This window comes from Schistocerca serialis, chromosome 6, assembly GCF_023864345.2.
Source record: "Schistocerca serialis cubense isolate TAMUIC-IGC-003099 chromosome 6, iqSchSeri2.2, whole genome shotgun sequence".
NCBI classification, from domain to species: Eukaryota; Metazoa; Arthropoda; class Insecta; order Orthoptera; family Acrididae; genus Schistocerca; species Schistocerca serialis.
The window spans coordinates 388320381-388341915 of NC_064643.1; the positions used below are offsets into that span (position 1 = coordinate 388320381).

Consider the following 21535-nt stretch of genomic DNA (forward strand, 5'->3'; position numbering starts at 1 on the left):
TGAGGGAAAAACAAGTGGCTACATTTCTCCCTATGAGCCCTAATTTCTTCTATCTTATCTTCATTGTCCTTAAGCAGAATGTATGTTGGCAGTAGCAGAATCGTTCTGCAGTCAGCTTCATATGCAAGTTCTCTAAATTTTCTCCATAGTGGTTCTTAAGAACAGCACCTTCCCTCCAGGGGTTCCCATTTGAGTCCCTGAAGCATCTTCTTAAACACTTGCGTGTTGTTTCAAACTAACAAATCTAGCAACCTGCCTATGAATTTCTTCAATGTCTTGCTTTATTCTAACCTGGTATGGATCTCAAGCTCTCGAGCAGTACTCAAGAATAGGTCACATTGGCATACTATAAGTAGTCTGCTTTATGGGTGAACCACAATTTCCCATAATTCTCCCAATAAACTGAAATCGACCATTCACCTTCCCTACCACAATCTTCACGTGCTCTTACCATTTTTTTGCAATGTAATGTCCACATATTTAACCAACATGATTGTTCCATGCAGGTTGCTACTAATGCTGTATCCAAACATCACAGGTCTGTTTTTCCTACTCGTTTACCTTAACTCACATTTTTCTATGTTTAGAACTAGCTGCCATTCATCACAGCAACTAGAAATTTTGTCTAAGTCATCTTGCATCCTCCAACAGCCACTCTACGATGACACCTTCCCACACACCACAGCATCATCAGCAAACAGCTGCTTACCCTGCCACCAGATCATTTACATAAAATAACAATGATTCTATCACACTTCCCTGGCACACTTCAGACAATACCCTTGTCTCTGATGAACACTCGCCATTGAGGACAACCTATTGGGTTCTATTACTTAAGATGTGTTTGAACCATTCACACAACCGGGAGCCTGCTCCGTACACTAATACCTTTGTTAACAGTCTACAGTGAGGAACTGTATCACGCCTTTGCAGAAATCCTGAAATATGGAATTTGTCTCTTGCTCTTCTTCTATAGTTTGCAGTATATTATATACTGTAGCTACATAATATGTTAAAAAGAGTAAGTTGAGTTTCAGAAGAGCAATGATTTCTAAAACCATGCTGATTCATGGACAGAAGCTTATCAGTCTCAAGAAAATTTATTATATTTGAACTGAGATTATGTTCAAGAATTCTGTAGCAAACAGGTGTTAGTATTATTGATCTCTAACTTTGTGAGTCCATTCTTTAACCCTTCTTATACACAGGGGTAACCTGAACTTTTTCCTAGTCACTTGGGACTTGCACTGGTTGAGAGATTTGCAATAAATGCAAGCTAAGTAAAGGGCCAATGCCTTAGAGCACTCTCTATAAAACCAAACTGGGATTCTCTACAGATTTGTTGACTTATTTGTTTTCAACTCTTTCAGCTGCTTCACTTCGCCAGGGAAGCTTATTACTATGTTATCCACATGGGAGTCTGTACGCTGGTCAAATGATGGTATGTTTGTATGACTCTCCTGCATGAACAATTTCTTGAATGCAAAATTTAAAAATTCTGCTTTTGTTTTGCTATCTTCAACTGTCACATCACAATGGTCAATGAAGAACTGAACGAATCCTTAGACCCACTTAGCAATTTTACATAGTACCACAATTTTCTCAGGTTCTCGGCCAGATCTTTTGCTAACATATGATGGTGGTGGTGGTGGTGGTTGTATGCTTCATGCATAGATCTTTTCACAGGCACACTTATCTCTACTAACCTTTGCCTGTCATCATTTGCAGTTTCTTTCCTTCCTCAGCATTTTCTGAATTTTGTTGTTAAGCATGGCGGCTCTTTTCTGTCCTTAATCCACTTCCTACGCACATTGTTTTCCAGACCGCAATTTACAATCTGTTTAAGCTTTGCCCATAATTCCTCTATGTCCATATTACTAGAAGTAGATGATGTCAATTCACTGTCTAAGTAACGTGCTAACAATGCTTATCTGTTCTTTCTAGCAGAGACACTCTCCTAGGCTTCTTGACTGATTTATTAACTTTGGTAACTACGTGTGGTATAATGAGACCTTGACCACTAACCCCTGTCTCTACAATGACGCTGTCCGGCCCTTTTGTAGCTACAAGGTCTAAGATATTTCCACTGCAAGTGAGCTGCCGAACTAGCTTCTCAAGACAGTTCAGAAAATGTGTTCGCAAGTACTTCACAAGACTGTAAGACTATGTGTCTGTAGCCTCCCCCCCCCCCCCCTCCGCTCCCCCCATACAATGAATCCATAGACATCCCAGTCTATACTCGGTAGGTTAATGTCGCCTCCAACTAATACGGCATTATGGCATTATCTGGGTATTTACATGCTACTAACTGTAGACTTTCTTGGAATGACTCTAGAATTGTCACAACGAAACCTGGTGGCTGGTAAAAACATCCAACAATTAACTTGGTTTCACCTGGATCTGTTATATGGAACCATATAACTTCACTATCACACGCAATGTCAAACTCAATACACAAAATATTTTTGTCAACTGCAATGAACAGTTTCCCCTTCTGTGGCATATAATCTGTCTTTCTGATATATGTTGAACTCGCTAAACATTTCAGAGATTAATACTTTGGGTTTCAGCCAGCTTTCAGTCCCAACAATAATTTGAATGCATGAGCTTTCCTGGAGGGCAGTAAATTTGAGAACATTGTTATGAATACTTTAACAATTTACTGATAACATTTTGGCAGTCAAAGCATCTTTACTCTGAACAAGGTCTGGCTTCCCTTTCTGCGTATTGACGTGTGAGTGTTAAAAAAAGAGTGCTCCACAAGTGCTCTGCTACCTGAGTAGCTCTTTCCTTTATGCTATCCCATTCGGCTCCAAACCAAAGGACTCCAATCAATGCTGGGAACAATACTGCAAACTACGAGCTCTGCTTGCACACTGCATGCGAGGCTGGCAGCCTTCACCATCTCTGCCAGCTACTGCACAAACTGAGAATGACCTCAGAAAGCATGCGACAGTCACCATTAGTGCCAACATGAGCCACAACTTGGAGACGACTGCACCCTGCACAATCGATACCCTCAGGCAAGGCCACCTACGTATTTCGGATGAGGCAACCTGGCAGACATACCGAATGCACAATGGCTTTCTTTCCAGCCCTGAAAGCTATCTTTCTACAGGGCTACATAACACGAAAAACATTGGGGCTCCTGATAACTAGCGAACCTCTACCCACTTGTACCTTCTCAGACGCTGCTTAAAGGACATGATCCCTGTGTCAAGAGATTGGGAATGGAAATAGCATACGGATGGACTAAGATGTTATGGGGTTGGGTCTGCAATTGAACATCCTTTAAGAAGGGTGGGAAGAATCTTGAGTAGAATGTCCCTCATTTAAGGGCATGATGATCAGGTAATCAGGGCAGGTAATAAGAGCCCTAACAAAGGATGTGATTCAGTTGCTAAAGTGCAGGGTGATAATGGGTGAAAAAGGGAGGGAGGAGGGGCTCCTTTGCAGCTAGTTTTTGGAGGTGGAAGGAGGGTAGAGTGTATGTGCAAAATGACATGGGAGATCTGTTCATGGACTTTTTCACCAGGATAGTACCTGTCTGTAAAGCCCTTCGTGAGACCTTCAGCATACTGTACAAGGGAGTTCTCATCACTGTATATACACTGTCCCCAGATGGGATGGATTTTTTGGTGTGGAAGGGATAATAGCTGTTGAAATGTAGGTGTTGGTGTTGGTTGATGGGCTTAATATGGAGGTGTGGATGGAGCCTTCGGATAGGAAGTGGTCTCAATAGCCAGGCCAACATCCGACCCCTCTTAAAGTGGTGTTCTGTCAACCACCCAACCTCTATAACATCATAGTCCATTCGTACGTCACTCCCAATCATAACCCCTCAGCACAGGGATCATATCTCTGTGGAAAATGTAAGTGCAAGACCTGTCCAATTTCCCCCCCCCCCCCCCCTCCAGTACTTCCTATTCCAGTCCTGTCACATACTTATCTCTCACCATCAGAGGATGGGCCACCTGTGAAAGCAGCCATATCATATACCAGCTCTGCTGCAATCATTTCTCAGCTTTTTCTATCTGTACGACTACCAATCACACATCCACCAGGATAAATGGTCACCACCAAACTGTGGCCAAGAGCAAAATAGACCAACCTCTGGCACAACATGTAGCAGAACATAATATGTTAGACTTTAATGGCAGCTTAACAACCCAGCCTGTCTGGATCTTCCCCTCCACCACTATCTTTTCTGAGCTGTGCAGATGGGGGGAGGGGGGGGGGGGGGGTATCCTTATAACATATTCTCCAGTCTTCATAATTGTAATTCCTAGGTATTAAGGAGAATTTACAGTTTTTAGATTTGACTGATTTTTTTTTTTTTTGTCTAACTGAAGTTTAACAGATTCCTTACAGCACTCATGTGGATGACCTCACAATTTTCATTATTTATCGTCAACGGACCATTTTCACTTGACTGTTCTCCCACTGAAAACATTGGGCAGCATCTTGGACAAGAAATGACCAATACTCAACAAAATCAAGCATGCAATTACTTCACCAGGCCTAAGGTTCTGCTTCACAGTTTTAAGATATTTTTCTTTTTGAAACAAAGTAGAGAATGGTTATGTTAGAGATTTGTGATTCCATCTTTATAACAAAATTTTCTACCTACAGTTGATTAGTTGCAAGTAATGCACAATCTATTCCGGTGCATTGTTCATCCACCACAGTTTCTATAGGACCAATGTCCTTGTACAGATTAGTAAGATGTGAGTCAAGTGCATTTCTCCCATTGATGTAGCATGGAAGATTTTGATTCAGTTCTGCAATTTGACAAATCCATAAAAATTTATAGCCCTTGTCAATCAATTCGTACATTATGCTCTTTCAAGTTATTTAGCTACAGTCATTTCAGTCTTTGAAATTTGAACAAAATCTGACATGGAATCACCCTTGTTTTAAGTATTTGGTAGCTGAGGAGTACCACCCACACATATCACATTGCCTAAGCATATAAAAAGGCAAAAAATTGGACCTACCTAAATGTATCAAAAACATTTGTACAATTTTTGAATCAGTATTACTGAAAGTAGTTGTGCCGAAAAATAAAGTTATATTGCAATTTATTTATGTCCAAGTCTCCTTTTCCTAGTGTTTAAGGCTGATCAGGAAAGAAGTCAATTCCACTACACAGGAACAACCCTGAAATTATTACCTTTGAGAAAAAAGGAGACAGACATATTAGCCTCCAATCCCTAGTGTACAAAATATTCACTAAATTAACAATTAAACACATTAAAAAAATATCAGGAAAAGGATCAAGCCAACTGTTGAAGTAGATACAGAACTATGAATCTGAATTGCTACTCAGTCTTGCCTATACCAATTTCAACAGAAGAGGAAATATTTAGAACTGAAAGAGCAGTCAGGCAAAGCGATTAAGTATCACAAAAGCTGTTCTCAGCAGACCTAGTGAAGTTTCCAGATTTGTAGTGTGGAAAAATGTAAAAAAATTTGTGTCAAATGTTTTTTATTCCAGTCTTTGATCACAATATCAGTTCATTAGTCAATGACCAGTTTCAGTCCGTAATGACCACCCTCAGATCTTTTTTACACCATGAGGATGAGTATGGTCATTACGGACTGAAACCGGTCATTGACTAATGAACTGATATTGTGATCAAAGACTGGAATAAAAAACATTTAACAGTATTGGATCACTGTTTGTTTACGCAACTATGTCGCAGTTGGAAGAATTCGTGTGACTGGGGCACATCTGAAATACTTCATTTGCTATTGACATTGTACTGTTTGCCTACAGTGCAGGTCAACATCAAGAATTAAAAAGAAGTTAATAGTGCAAATCTGAAAGTAGGCCTGAAAATCAATTATAATAAGACTAAAATAATGTACAATAAACACACAAAAAAGATAATTCTACAACTTAATAAAGTACACACAGAATAAGTGAGAAAATTTCATGTTTAGCGCAGTTTTAGGCAATGACTGGATGAACAGGAAGAGAAAGAATTTAAGAGTAAAAATAGACTGCACTAGTAGTGACAAACTAAATAGGACTTTCAATGCAAATTTTCCAATGGGTTTGAAAGGTAAGTGTACAGTCAATGTGCCTAACACACTTTTGACCTACAGCAATGAAAGAGAGACTTTCAGCGCATAAAGCATTTACAACCGAGGATTTTTCGTGGAGCGAAAGAGAGATGCATATTATGGATTACTAAGAAAGACAGAACAAATAAATAGATCAGGTAAAAGAGCACAGTGAAAAATGAAATTAAGGTGGTGTGGGCACATGGTCAGGTGAATCAGTGTTTGATGGATCAGGCACAATTTTTTGCTGGATTCCAAGGGATTAGGAAAGATGGAGACCTAATAGAATGTGAGTAATGTCATTAGAAAGCATACAGGAGCAACATGGAAGCATCACACGTGGGAAGTCTTGATAAGGGCTTTGTCCAGACATGGACTGAAGTTACGTGTTAGACACCCCTGAAATCTTGTTTGTGATAACAGACTTACCTATAGCACAGCCCAAGGTCTATGTTAGGTTGGAATGTGACAATTTGGTTGAAAGTTGGGGAAGCCAATGAATGTGAAAGCAGAAAATCTGGTTGTGTTAACAAACTGACCGGTAGTAAAGTCTAATGTTTATCTCCACACCACACTGAAAAATGAATGGGGAGTCCAATACATAACTTTTACACAGAAGTGAATGGCATATGGTTGATACATACATTTGACCATTTTGCACAAAACCATCAGTATAGAAGTTAAATACTTTCAAACAGTTACATGCAATACAACATATTTATTGTCTCAATTTACCTTTGTCACTAGTGCATAGACACACAAACAAAAGTGGTCCTTTTTGTTTTGGTACAACAAATTTTATGTAAGTACTAAACACAATAAGTGTTGGAAATAGTTTTGTCAAAAATATATAAACTTGACAATGGATTGTTTAAGATATTACAGCAATCAGGATTATGCTGTTTCACTTTTAAAAAATACGAATCAGTTAATGCCTCTTGTTTAGTAACCGAAGCATTACGGTTGTTCTGAGCAAAAAGTGGTTGACAAATTTTGTATTACATGAACATACAACATTACTAGCATTTATTATTTCACAATGCACTTATCACATATAAAGGACTGTTTGGGAGGAAACTGAACTTTAAAGGGAATCAAGTCCCACAGGATACATGCCTACATTTCTGGTCAAAATTTAAAGAGAATTAGCTCAAAGATTTTATTAAATACTATTATGCACGCAGTGTACCCAAAATTCCTGCGATATTCGAGTTTCACTGACCAGATTACAGGACCAAACGAGCCTATATTTAAAAGGAGCAGTCATTTACTTGTAAACGGTGTGAATGTGCTGAATTATATCGGCAACTTTCGTGTGGAGAAAAAATTAGAATATAGTGATATAAGATATTACTATTGGTACGTATACAGTACATCGTTTAAAAAGATCGACTACAAATTCTTGAGTTTGGCAAGTATTTGAAATCGTGCAGTAATGCCAGTGAGCTAATGCCACACAATTCGTAATTAATGGCTGAAATCCAACAAAACTTCCTGGGCACACTTTCAGCCTAGACATCGAAGTCTTCGCCATTAGCTGCATGAGGTTACATACAATCAACAGGTATAGAATTCGAGCACTGATACAAACGCAGGATCGACTCCTGAACAAAGAAGTGCATTTGACACATTGTAAACCTCTAGTAATTTTGCGAATGTCATATGTTATTAGTGATTATTTACTCTCTCATTTTCGAACAGTAAAAGCATTAAGTGAACTGGATAGTAAACTCTATGAGAAAATTCAATTTGTCCCTTGCAATCACAATTTTAAACGTCCGGTATAAGTACTAATATATATACATTCGACTCTATCAATGCTTGACCTTTGATTCCGTCCTTATTACTTACTTCATAAAACTGGTTTTACGTACCATTTACCCCACCCCGACAATTCCCTAGCCTCTGCAGCTAACATGTCAAGCGTCAACCGTCTTGGATGACAAATAAACCAATCAGCAATGCCATCTCGACGGCTACGACTGAATCCTCTGATGTCTGCTATACGCAGGTGTTGCGTGTGGTGTATCTTTGATTGAAGCTGCTTTGATATCTTACTGCTTTCAGCTTTGAGCTTTGCATTTGTAGTGTCGGTCACATAGAGGAATTTCGTATAGTGAAAGTTTGAGTGTTTGGAGCGCAGTATGTTGCGTATTGGGTTGAGACAGTGTAAGTTGATGTTTGTGCTATTGAAATTGGAATGTGTGTGGGATGTTCGACTATGCCAGCACCATAAGCAAGTGGAATTTTTAAAGCACTGTACTCAGCTTGATGAATGCGACTGTGGTGCGATTATTCCTAATAAATAAAAAAAAAAAAATAAATAAAAATAAAAAATGGGGGGCAATGATTTGACACTAAATCACATTGTGGCGTCACATAACAGCATTCACCAGTTCGTCATATTTTTGAACTACTGCTCTATTGTGCTTGGTTTAGTATGTTTGCAGTTTTATATGGTTTACTGCTAGTCATGTCACATGCATAGGTAATTCAGTGAAAACTGTTTTGTCATAGGCCCTAGTTAGTTAATTATAGGCCCTAATTGATTAAGAGAGAACGCAGAGAAAGAGTAAAAATTATTATGCGCAAAGTAAGACCAATATTCTTTTTCAGTGCATCACACGCCAAAGGTTAACAACGATATATATTTGGACTCTGCGGCAAGGTCATGTGCTGCCCTATCTTCACACTGTCGATTTCAGTCAACTGTAGCACAGCAATCAAAAGCAAATGGTAAGGAAGTTATATTGTTGGTACTCCTTGTCGCGAACTGCCGTTTTCATTGATAATGTAAGTAAGTGGTTTATGAACTCCTTTCTGTATTCAGGTCTTTTTTTCCAACTTTGTAGAAATTTCAGCATGAACTTATAGGTTTGAACCTTTTGCACACTATTAGTTTTCCTCTCGCTATTTCCCTCCTCCTCGCCCTTGCGAAATTTGCATGTTCTTTTGTAACTTACTCCCAACTTAGTCTGTGCCCGTAATAATCTCTGGAACCACTTTTTTTATTTTCTGTAAAGAGTAACAGGAATACGGCAAAAACACCAGTTGGCTCGTTTCATCAGATTAACCCTCAAACGGAGTTGTAGGGTCCTTTTTGATACCAGTCAAACTGTACACACGTGCCATTTCCTCTGTTGGTAATTCTATTTTTGATGGTTCTACATACCATCTCGGCAGTTGAAGGTGAACCTCCTGACGAACTAGCAGCATTGTCGAGTTGTTCTCTTTCTCAGTGCACAGCTGTAAAGTTTGGGTGGTGCCATTATTGACCTCACAACACCGTAAGTGTTTGTTTGCCATACGTCAAAAGTTTACTTATCAACGAAATGTCATTTTATTTTTAGGCTTGTTGTTGTGGTCTTCAGTCCTGATACTGGCTTGATGCAGCTCTCCATGCTACTCTATCCTGTGCAAGCTTCTTCATCTCCCAGTACTTACTGCAACCTACATCCTTCTGAATCTGCTTAGTGTATTCATCTCTTGGTCTCTCTCTATGATTTTTACCCTCCACACTGCCCTCCAATGCTAAATTTGTGATCCCTTGATGCCTCAGAACACGTCCTACCAGCCGGTCCCTACTTCTTGTCAGGTTGTGCCACAAACTCCACTTCTCCCCAATTCTATTCAATACTTCGTCATTTGTTACATGATTTACCCATCTAATCTTCGGCATTTTTCTGTAGCACCACATTTCGAAAGCTTCTATTCTCTTCTTGTCCAAACTGTTTATCGTCCATGTTTCTCTTCCATACATGGCTACTCACCATACAAATACTTTCAGAAACGACTTCCTGACACTAAAATCTATACTCGATGTTAACAAATTTCTCTTCTTCAGAAACGCTTTCCTTGCCATTGCCAGTCTACATTTTATATCCCCTCTACTTCAACCATCATCAGTTATTTTGCTCCCCAAATAGCAAAACACATTTACTACTTTAAGTGTCTCATTTCCTAATCTAATTCCCTCAGCATCACCCGACTTAATTCGACTGCATTCCATGATCCTAGTTTTGCTTTTGTTGATGTTCATCTTGTATCCTCCTTTCAAGACACTGTCCATTCCGTTCAGCTGCTCTTCCAAGTCCTTTGCTGTCTCTGACAGAATTACAATGTCATCGGCGAACCTCAAATTTTTTATTTCTTCTCCATGGATTTTAATACCTACTCCAAATTTTTCTTTTGTTTCCTTTACTGCTTGCTCAATATGCAGATTGAATAACATCGGGGAGAGGCTACAACCCTGTCTCACTCCCTTCCCAACCACTGCTTCCCTTTCATGCCCCTCGACTCTTATAACTGCCATCTGGTTTCTGTACAAATTGTAAATAGCCTTTCGCTCCCTGTATTTTACCCCTGCCACCTTCAGAATTTGAAAGAGAGTATTCCAGTCAGCATTGTCAAAAGCTTTCTCTAAGTCTACAAATGCTAGAAACATAGGTTTGCCTTTCCTTAATCTTTCTTCTAAGATAAGACGTAAGGTCAGTATTGCCTCACGTGTTCCAACATTTCTATGGAATCCAAATTGATCTTCCCCGTGGTCGACGTCCACCAGTTTTTCCATTTGTCTAATGAATTCGCGTTAGTATTTTGCAGCTGTGACTTATTAAACTGATAGTTTGGTAATTTTCACATCTGTCCAAACCTGCTTTCTTTGGGATTGGAATTATTATATTCTTCTTGAAGTCTGAGGGTATTTCGCCTGTCTCATTCATCGTGCTCACCAGATGGTAGAGTTTTGTCATGACTGGCTCTCCCAAGGCCGTCAGTAGTTCTAATGGAATGTTGTCTACTCCCGGGGCCTTGTTTCGACTCAAGTTGTGACTCTAGTGAATCAGATAAATTAGAGGGAAATAAACATAGAGGGGAATCATCTAGTTTCTGTGGCAGAAATAGGTATAAGTGGTCCACTCTAGAACCTCAAAGGAATGTGAGAACACCAGCCCACAACTTGGTAATAAAAGTTCCTACATTGAAAGGCCCTGCAAGCCGATTGGGAGACTCATGCAGTCCATTGGAAGCATGAGAGTGTTTGTTTTCCAGAGATATGCTAGAAGAAATTGTGGGTCATACCAATGTGAAAATTTCTTCATATCAATCAAACTTTTCTGATCAGCAGTGCACAGAACTAAGAGACATGAATGTCAACGAACTTAGGGCACTATTTGGATTATTATACTTCAGTGCCATTTTCAAATCTAATCATTAAAATCTGGAGTCTATGTTTGCAACAGACGTCATGGGAAGAGATATGTTCCGTGCCACACTATCCATGAAGAGAGTGCTGATATTGCTTTACTGCCAAAGATTTTATGACATAACTAGCAGAGATGAGAGGAGGAAAAATGACCCTGCAGCAGTGATTTCTTGGATTATGGTTCACAATTCTCAGGCATCTTATAACATATGTTCACATGCATGCGTGGATGAAATGCTGGTTGGTTTTCATGGGAGATGCACATTTAGGGTTTATGTGGCTAGCAAACCAGTGAAATATGGGCTGAAAATAATGATTTTAGCTGATGCTCAAACAAATTACCTTCTGAATGCCTATTTATACACTGGAAAAGACTGTGATGACATTGGCTTGACACCAGAAGAAAAGAAATTTCAGAAACCTACACAATCTGTCCTGAGACTAGCAAAGCCCATTTACAGTACAAAACGTAACATTACAGCTGACAATTACTTTGGCTCTATTGAATTAGTTTCAGAGTTGAAAAAACGAAAGTTGACCTATTTTGGTACATTGAGGAAAAACAAAAAGGAAATCCCACCCGAATTCCAGCCATCTAAGAAGGCATTTGGATGGTTCAACACTTCATGGCTTCACAAATGACAGAACATTGATTTCTTATGTCCCTAAAAAAGGAAGAAGCTGTCATTTTGATTTCCAGTATGCATCATTCAAAAAGTGCAGATCCAAAAACAGGAAAACCAGAAATAATTTCCTTTTACAATAGCACAAAAGGTGGCGTAGACCCTCTTGTCCAGAAGTGTGCTACCTACAGCACAGGCAGACGAACACGCAATGACCTCTTGCTGTATTTTAGGCAGTTCTGAACATACTTGGAGTTAACTCGTATGTAAGACAAACGTCCTGCAAGAAGTACATAGAATACCTATTTCCCGGTTTGAATTCATCGAGACACTTGCCAGGCAGCTTACTGAACCCTATCTCAATGAGAGGCTGTTGAATGGCAGACTACCAAAAGAACCAAGAGTAACAATCTCAGGACTTTTGAAGAAACCTCTCCCAAAATCACAAATATCCACTCTGGATTTAAAGAGGAAACGATGTGCTCTTTGTCCATGTGCCAGTGAGAAAAAGACAAACCAGTATTGTATCTGCTGCAGTCGCCCAGTTTGCCAAACCTGTCGTTCGGTTGTCAGTAAAGAGTGTGGAGAGGAGAATGTGGGTGATTATTGACAATTTGTGAAAAACTCTGTATCAATTCATTTTTGATGTTCATTAAATGCAGCTAATTTTTCAAACACTATATATTTATCTCACAGCAATCTATTACTGTTTCATGTTATTTGTGATACAATAAACTAGTTTGAATTTTTATATTGCATTTCATTTCAATGTTAAGTAGTGTTGCATAAACTTATTTTCCTTTTGTGATTTTTATAGAGATTTTTTTTAGTTTGACTTAAGTTTTGTGTTGTAACATAGGCAGTTAAGGAATTTATAAATAAAATATTTTAATGAAAGAGAAGTAAATTAATTTTCATGGATAAAATTGAGTGGTATACTTTTGGACCCCACAACACGATTTATGATACTAAGAAGTCATCACTCTGTTTGAGGGTTAATAGTGATAGTGCCCCCCCCCCCCCCCCAAAAAACTCTTTTTTTGTGGTGATAGTAATCTGAAGCATAACCTGAGCTTTAGGTTTTGTGAATGGGAATACAAAAAAGGTTATAGTTACAGACAGATCTGTGGCATTGCTTGAGTTGTTGATTCCCTCCATATTTACACTTTTTGTTATAAATATGTACAAGTACAAGGTAAACTCAGAAAACCTGTACTGCATAATAGACAGTACTCCAATTATTTTGGAGTATATGATGCACGAATGTTGTAAATTAACTATGAAAATGTAAGAGAGGCCAATTCATAAAACTTACCCATTTCCTGCTTTACTCATGACATCCACACACTGTCCAAACTGTTCACAAAGAGAAGCTGTTCCAAAATCCCCAGAGACATTTGATGTTGCAAATGTCAATCATGATGGTCTATTCAACTAAAAATAAGCAGTTGTATAACCCATGGCACAGAGATTAAATGATACTTTCGATATTGCTTCCAACATTCACAACAAAACTGTCACCTTTCTAGCTAACCTAGAGCACAGGCTATGTTACAGATCATTATTTCACCACAGCTGAGATCTTGTATTCATATTTGTTGGCTTCATCAACTTTCAACCAAATTGCTATCCTTCAACCTTACCTATATCTCTGTACAGGTACAAACCTTATATTTCAAAAGCTAAAAAAAATCTCTAATTTACAACAATAAATCCGGCACTAGATGCAAAACGAAAAAAGTTTTAAGATCTATAATGTAACAGTAGGCGGTCATGTTGAATATCTTTCTTTTTTTCACCCGTTTTTTTAATATGGTCACAATAATTCAAAAACAAAAATACATCAATCTGTATAAATAAAAATGTATGTCCTTTTGTTCAGAATCACATTCTTGACTGATTGTGTTAATCTCTGAAAGTTCTTCAGAGATTGCTTTAAAATTTTGACACATTGCACTCAAATATTTGCATGGTTTTATATACCATCTGCAATACTATGTTGTATATATGTAATCACAGGGGAAACATTATTAACAAAAATCTCAAAATGTATCTTTCCAATTACTACAAATTTTTACACATTACAGTAATAAATGTGTAGGCACATATAGACAACATATCTTTATATAGGATTTGCAAATAACAATCAAACAAGGCGCAAGGTCAGAGAGAGGGCGGCGGCGGCGGAGGAGGAGGAGGAGGAAATGGACATAGAAAACGGGAAGGAGGAAATGGACAGAGAGGGGGACAGGAGGAGATGAAGAGGGGGGGAGGAGGAGATGGACAAAGGGGAAGTGCAAGATGAACAGATACAGGGAGAAGAAATTAGGATGTATATCACATTCCCATTCATATTACAAAAAAGTGCTTTCTCTTTTCTTTCTTTTCCATTTAAGCAGACTGAGCTACAATAAAATGTGGCCGGATTCAGCTAGTTTAGTGTAATAAAATAAGCTGTACATTTTTGCTGCTTGTTTAGTAAACCAATGGTCCCTCTTTACAGGTGAAATATTCGTAGACTGCTGTATTTTTCTGTGTGGTTATGTTTACTGATGACATTTACTTTAATGCTGTGGAAATCAGTCACTTACACTATGCATGTTGGCTTCGTTTTAATAATATTTTCATTGCCATTCTACATGCTCACATGAGACTAGATTTTCTTGACTTCTCTATAGGAAATTTTGTTAAAAACTTTTCAGTTTGGTTCAAAAATTGCTAGCCACCATTGCTCAGTGTTTGTACCATGTCACTTGAATCATTTCTCATCCCTTCATATTTTTCAACACTGGCATTGTTTTCATCTTTCTAAGCCCTTTGGTGATTTTACATTGGAAACACTTGTTCCCTTTCTGTGGTCTTCCAGTTAGAGGCATCGGTACTAAGTCAATCCATTTATACTGATTTTATATGCAGGTTTATAGTAGGTTTCAAAGTTTCGAGAGCATGCTTTTCCATGAGGCAAAACACCTTTATCTTTTTAAAAACTATTGTTGGAGTCTGTTTAGTATTTCTGTGATAATTTAAACTTGTATTTGAACTTTCTCTAACTCTCTTAACCACATTTGTTAGGCTTCCTCTGGGTTGGGCAGTTGGACATAAATGATTTAGTGAAGAGCTTTGTTACTTACTTTTTAAAAGTTTAAATCTTTGGGATGTTTCCTGCTTTGTAGGATGGATACTCAGAGAGGTGACTTACTGTACTAATTTGGATGCTTATATTTACTGATCTGAAAATACTGACTTGTTTGTCTGGTGTGTATCTCCCCTCATGATATCTATTTTTATTTTTGTGGACTTGGTTTCGTGTGTGGTTTTGCCTGTCCTTGAAATGGAATTGTACTTATATATTTATAATAAGCTACTAATTAACATAAGTCATCCTTTGAAGTCATATGTATATTCTTCCTTTCAATCTCAGAACATCCCATACAGTAACTGCCTGCCTTTATAATTTGGTAATTACATCTTGTGTTACAAATTGATAGACAGTTCAGAGCCAACTCTCTAGCCAGAGTAGTCTCTCTCTCTCTCTCTCTCTCTCTCTCTCTCTCTCTCTCTCTCTCTCATATCTTTTTCTTCATGATGTAGTCCATTGTCAAGGTGCAGTGTGTCTTTTATGTAAGGATGCAGCTGCATGGAGTAATCGCCAAACCAGCAGGTGCCGCAAAGCATGATCAAACTGCCAGCCCTACCTTGTCTTGCAGAAAAGCTGCATCCATCCGCACTTGGTAAAATGAATCTCCACCCAATCTGTGTGTCCAAATTTACTAAACCGATTAAGAAAACTTAATTACTGTTAGATATTTCTCGCTGTTAGACATTTCTCTCTATTAGTATTAGACTGCTTATGTACATCACAATACATTTTCCATAAAGTATTGGCTCCTTGCTGGTTGTGTTTAATTCTGCAGCAACATTGTAATGTCCTTCCCCTTATCCCTTTCACCATGTATGTGAACATTAGGTAAAGACTGAGTTATCTCCTTAGATGTTTCTATACGTAACACGAAGAACGATTATTCTGTCACTTTTCTTGATTTCTGAATTTTGAGGATCACATATGGATTCTTTCCAGTGAGAATATACATTCTGTTTTCCTTTTATTAAATATCTTTACATAGTTACTTTCTATAAATAATAAAACCACATCAGTGCGGGTGCTATTGGTGTATTTTGCATATCATGAATAAATAAGAAATCATAAAACATCAGTGGTAATCATGTCACTTTTCTACAGCACTCCTTCAATTTAAATGACCTCCACAGCTTCTGTGTGTATTTCCATGGCATTTTTTCATAGTCTAGAATGAGAATTGTTTTACTTTCTTTTTTTGTCTTTCCAGCTGTACCTGCAACTAGAAAACCATATTCTCCATTTCAAAACACTAGCAACTTGGCTGAATATGCGTTGGCAAGGCTGGACGACCTGCTTAATTGGGGACGGAAGGTAATGCTACATTTCAGTTGCACTTTCATTGCAAACAGAAAAAAACTTGCAGTAATACCAAGTAAACTCTTATAATAGAGCTGCAGAAAGATAGGAAATAGAAATTTAGAGTATACCTTCAAAGTTGGTAGTCAAATCACTTGGTGCTCATCACCAGTTCAAAAATAAACTAGCAGCAGATTTTCCATTATCAGTTTATTTGTGTGTGTGTGTGTGTGTGTGTGTGTGTGTGTGTGTTTGTGTTGATAGTTTTCATAATCAGAAGTGGTGATGCAAGGAGTGCCATTTAGCCATCATGGCAAGTGAGTGAGCTCGTGCAAGTTCTATATCAATTCAGAATTTGAGCACCTTATAAACTTTTGAATTCCTCGAACAGAAGGAGAGAGCAAAAAAAGGTATGGCAAGAACTTTTACAATTACAGTGAAACCTCTATATAACATTTTTCAAGGGACCACAAATTCTGAACACTGTATAGAGGAAAACACTATGAAGAGGAAGGCTTCCAAATAATAATTATAGGGCATTACTGAAGATCGGGATACCACTAATCAGCTGTGACAAATGGTGCCATAGATGACATTTTAAATTTTCGCGACACTGTAATATGATATTCATTGCAAATGATCAATGTATCAAATTATTAGTTTTTTTGTAATTGAAACATGGGGCCCAGTATGTGGATGGGTGAAAGTAAATAGCGCCAAAAAGATCGCAAGGGCTTTCAGAGTCGGTGCAAACTGTGTATCCACAGAACAGAAAACGATGCGTCTACATCCAGTCACTTAAACGTCATAAAGAGGTAAATAATTGACCAGGGTTCCAAAAATATGAGCATTACATGGAGGAAATTGTAATATAGAGGAAACACAGTAAAGAGGAAAATTTAACATTGTTTATATGGGCTTTTAGTCAGAACCGAAAAAAAAACAGATGTAACATAGAGGAAAACATTATATGGAGGAACGTTATAAAGAAGTTTCACTGTATTAATCATTTCACATCCTCAGGAATGGTGTATGGGAAGTGATGAGAAGGCTCCTTTGGAAAGGTAATGCTTACTGCAGTGGCCATACTAAGCCCTGAAGGGAAACATGATGTACCTGAAACCTGGAAATGATTGCACCAATCCAGTGTAGCACTTAACAATTGTGTAGGGATGACAATGGAATAAATTTTCGACAGCCACTTTGTACGGATGTTTGCAGCTTGAAAACTCTTTCATCCTCATTGTGGTTCCCATAGGTACCACTCTACACGTGACAAGCCAATACTCATGCACTTGACAATACAGGAGGCTTTTTACATAGGCAGTACTTGACTGGAATATTTTTTGATATTGAAAACACTTCTGGTACTACATGATGGTACAATATCATCCAAAAAACGTGGGAATATAGTTTTCAGGGCCATCTTGTGACTATAGTGTGACCTTCCTCTCAGGATCCCCCCCCTGTGGGTTCGGGGGTTAGAATAGGCCCGCGGTATTCCTGCCTGTCGTAATAGGCGACTAAAAGGAGTCTCACATGTTTCGGCCTTAAGTGATGGTCCCCTCTTGGGTTTGACCTCCATCTTTCTAAATTTATCCGAAGAGCGAGCCAATTGGGGAAGGGCGCCTTACATGGTGCACTGTATCCGTCGTGCAATTAGACCTTTAGCCGGATTTCTCGTCGTTGGAATGGTGTTCCGCTCGTTTTCGATCTCTTGGGCGAGGATACGTCCCTGGGTGCGATTACCACGCTGCCCTCTGCAGTGTTTCTTTTCACTGTGACGACGACCTTGGACATTTTTGCACCTAAGATCCAGCACGGTAGCCAGCCCGTTGTGGTGGGGCCGCCATGTAACCTCTTGGTTGTAGCCCCCTGACAACACAGGGATCGCTCTACTGATGCCTGCGCTGTTAACTCCCCACGTATGCCAAGGAGTAGATGCCTATCCTCCTGGGGTATCGGGACTCCCGGCAACGGCCATCCTGCCAGGTGGCCTTTGCTGTGGCTGGGTGGCGCCCTTGGGGAGGGACCTTGGTCGGAGTAGGTGGCATCAGGGCGGATGACCCGCAATGAAGCGTGGTACATCATCTCTCGCTGGCAGCCAGCCGCCAGCAGTCTCTAAGCGTTCTCGGGCTCAATTTAATGCTCAGAAGTACGATCCGAAAACGTTCCCCTCCCTGGCCACGCCGTGGGACGAGCGTAAGTCTCAGGATGGAGGTAACAGTTATTCGCCCCGATTCTTAGTTTGTACGAGAGCTGATGGGGAGTCTTTTCTCTCCACAAAGCCTCAGTTCTTCGTCGAGCATTTAGAGGACAAGTTTGGGGAGGTGGAGGGCTTGTCTAAAATGCGCTCTGGGTCAGTACTGATACAAACGGCATCCTCCGCCCAGTCACGCAGGTTGCTTGCTTGTGACAAGTTGGGGGATGTTAACGTTACTATTACACCACATAAGAGTTTAAATATGGTCCAGGGTGTTATTTTCCATAGGGACCTCCTTTTGCAGTCTGATGACGAGCTGCGCGCCAACTTAGAACGTAGAGGTGTTCATTTCATCCGGCGCGTTCATCGGGGTCCGAGAGACAATCAGGTTGCTACCGGTGCCTTCATCTTGGCCTTCGAGGGTGATACGTTACCGGAAAAGGTCAAGGTGATGGTCTACCGATGTGACGTCCAACCCTATATCCCTCCCCCGATGCGGTGCTTCAAGTGCTGGAAGTTCGGCCATATGTCTTCCCGCTGCACTTCCAGCCTCACATGTCGAGATTGCGGACGCCCATCTCATCCCGATACTCCATGTGCCCCGCCTCCCATCTGCGTCAACTGCGGGGAGCACCATTCACCTTGCTCGCCAGACTGCAACGTCTTTCAGAAAGAGCGCAAAATCATGGAATATAAGACCCTGGACCGGCTGACCTATACTGAGGCCAAGAGGAAATATGACAGACTCCATCCTGTGAGAATGACATCTTCTTATGCAGCTGCTACAACACCTGTGCTAGCCCCATCAGTTTCGCGACTTACAGCCAGCTCAATAAGCAGTAAGACTCCTCCTGCCCCCTTGCCAGTGGGGGGCTCTACCCACCGGGTTGCTCCTGCGCCACCTACCTCAGGGGCAACACCATCCCCCCCATCAGGGACGTCCGTCCCTGCTTCTAAGCCGGAGAAGTGTCCAACTTCTTCGGCTTCTCACGCTCGCAAGGGGTCCGTCGGGTCCCTCCCTTCCCAGGTTTCCACCAGTGGGAAGGCTGACGACCGCCAGTGGCGTAAGTGCCCGCAATCAGCTGGTCGACGGGCTTCACGATCCTCCTCAGTCCCGGAGACTGAATCGGTGAAGCCCTCCCAGCTAGTTAAACCCAAGGAGCAGCGTGAGAAATCAAAGAAGAAGAGCTCTAAGCCCAAGGAACTCGGGGTGGCAGCCACCCCACCGCCACCTTCCAGATCTGCGTCTGAGGACGAGGTGGAGATCCTGGCGTCCGCTGAGGACCTCGATCTCGCCGGTCCCTCAGACGCCGTGGATAGCGCTAGCACGGGTGCTCAATCGGAGGCAGCAGGTGACCCAGCGGCGTAATCTGCCTTCCCAGCCCCGTCACGCCTTTGTCCGCCATGGACACTACCATCCTCCAGTGGAACTGCAGCGGTTTCTTCCACCATTTAGCTGAGCTCCGCCAACTTCTCAGCCTTCGCCCTTTCTTCTGCATTGCTCTCCAGGAAACTTGGTTTCCAGCGATGCGAACCCCCGCCCTCCGTGGCTATCGGGGTTATTATAAGAACCGAGCAGCTTATGAAAGGGTGTCTGGTGGTGTCTGCATATATGTCCTTCACACTCTGCACAGCGAGTCTGTCCCTCTCCAGACGCCTTTAGAGGCTGTCGCTGTACGCGTGTGGACGCCACAGGCTGTTACCGTCTGCAGTCTTTACATTTCACCGGATGGTGATGTCTCGCAGCCTGTCCTGGCTGCACTGGTCGCCCAATTGCCGCCACCTTTCTTGCTATTGGGCGACTTCAACGCCCATAACCCTCTGTGGGGTGGGTCAGTGGCCACAGGTCGCGGCGCCATCATTGAGCATTTATTGTCGCAGCTCGATCTCTCGCTGTTAAATGATGGTGCCTTCACACACTTCAGTGTGGCGCATGGCACCTACTCCGCCATTGACCTTTCCATCTGTAGCCATAGCCTCTTACCATCTGTCCAATTGAGTGTGCATGACGACCTGTGTGGCAGTGACCACTTTCCGCTCTTTTTGTCACTACCACAGCGTCACTCTTCTGGGCGCCCTAGCAGATGGGCTCTGAATAAGGCTGACTGGGATTTGTTCTCCTCCACTGCCGCTTTTGAGCCTCTCTCTACTGATGACATTGATGTGGTGGTTCAATCGGTCACCACCGCCATCGTTACTGCCGCCGAATCTGCCATTCCCCGTTCTTCTGGGTCTCCTGGCGGAAGGCTGTGCCTTGGTGGTCCCCTGAGATCGCTGAAGCGATTAAAGATCGCCGGCGGGCGCTCCAGCGTCACAAGCGACATCCCTCCTTAGCGCACCTTATCGCCTTCAAACGGCTGCGTGCGCGGGCCCGCCTCCTTATCCGCCAAGGCCAGAAGGAGTGCTGGGAGCGGTATGTGTCCACCATTGGCCTCCATGTCACTCCCTCGCAGGTCTGGGCCAAGATTCGACGCGTCTACGGCTATCGGACCCCTGCCAGCGTCCCTGCACTCTCACTGCATGGAGCCGTGTGTACTGACTCCGACGTCATTGCAAATCGCTTAGCAGAGCATTTTGCTATGAGTTCCGCTTCTGCGAATTACCCCCAGGCCTTCCGCTCCATTAAAGAGCGGCTGGAACGTCGGAGCCTTTCGTTTCGCACCAACCACCCGGAATCTTACAATGCTCCATTCAGTGAGTGGGAATTTCGCAGTGCCCTAGCTGCTTGCCCTGATACCGCTCCTGGGCCACATGGCATCCACTGTCAGATGCTGAAACACCTTTCAGTGGACTGCCAGCGGCGCCTTCTCGATCTTTACAACCGTCTTTGGGTCGAGGGGGAGTTTCCGTCGCAATGGCGGGAAGGCATAGTCATCCCCGTTTTGAAACCTGGACAGACCCCTCTGGAGGTGGACAGCTACCGTCCCATTAGCCTCACCAACGTTCTTTGTAAGTTGCTTGAACGGATGGTGAGCCGGCGCTTGCATTGGGTACTGGAGTCT

At 41.4% G+C, this 21535-nt stretch overlaps 2 protein-coding genes across 2 annotated transcripts in view; one reads left to right on the forward strand and one right to left on the reverse strand.

Annotated features, from left to right (window-relative positions):
- LOC126483835 (uncharacterized) overlaps nt 1–7666 on the reverse strand; it is a 99319-nt gene extending 91653 nt beyond the window's left edge. Inside the window, exon 1 of the mRNA XM_050107042.1 lies at nt 7444–7666. The gene's annotated coding sequence lies outside the window, so the exon portion shown is untranslated. The remainder of the gene's footprint in view (nt 1–7443) is intronic.
- A 416-nt stretch (nt 7667–8082) lies between these two features.
- The window catches only part of LOC126483838 (NADH-quinone oxidoreductase subunit B 2-like), a 64417-nt gene continuing 50964 nt past the window's right edge, over nt 8083–21535 (forward strand). Inside the window, exons 1-3 of the mRNA XM_050107050.1 lie at nt 8083–8238; nt 8686–8805; nt 16242–16345. Of these exons, the coding sequence (XP_049963007.1) occupies nt 8214–8238; nt 8686–8805; nt 16242–16345 (249 nt within the window). The 5' untranslated portion in view covers nt 8083–8213. The remainder of the gene's footprint in view (nt 8239–8685; nt 8806–16241; nt 16346–21535) is intronic.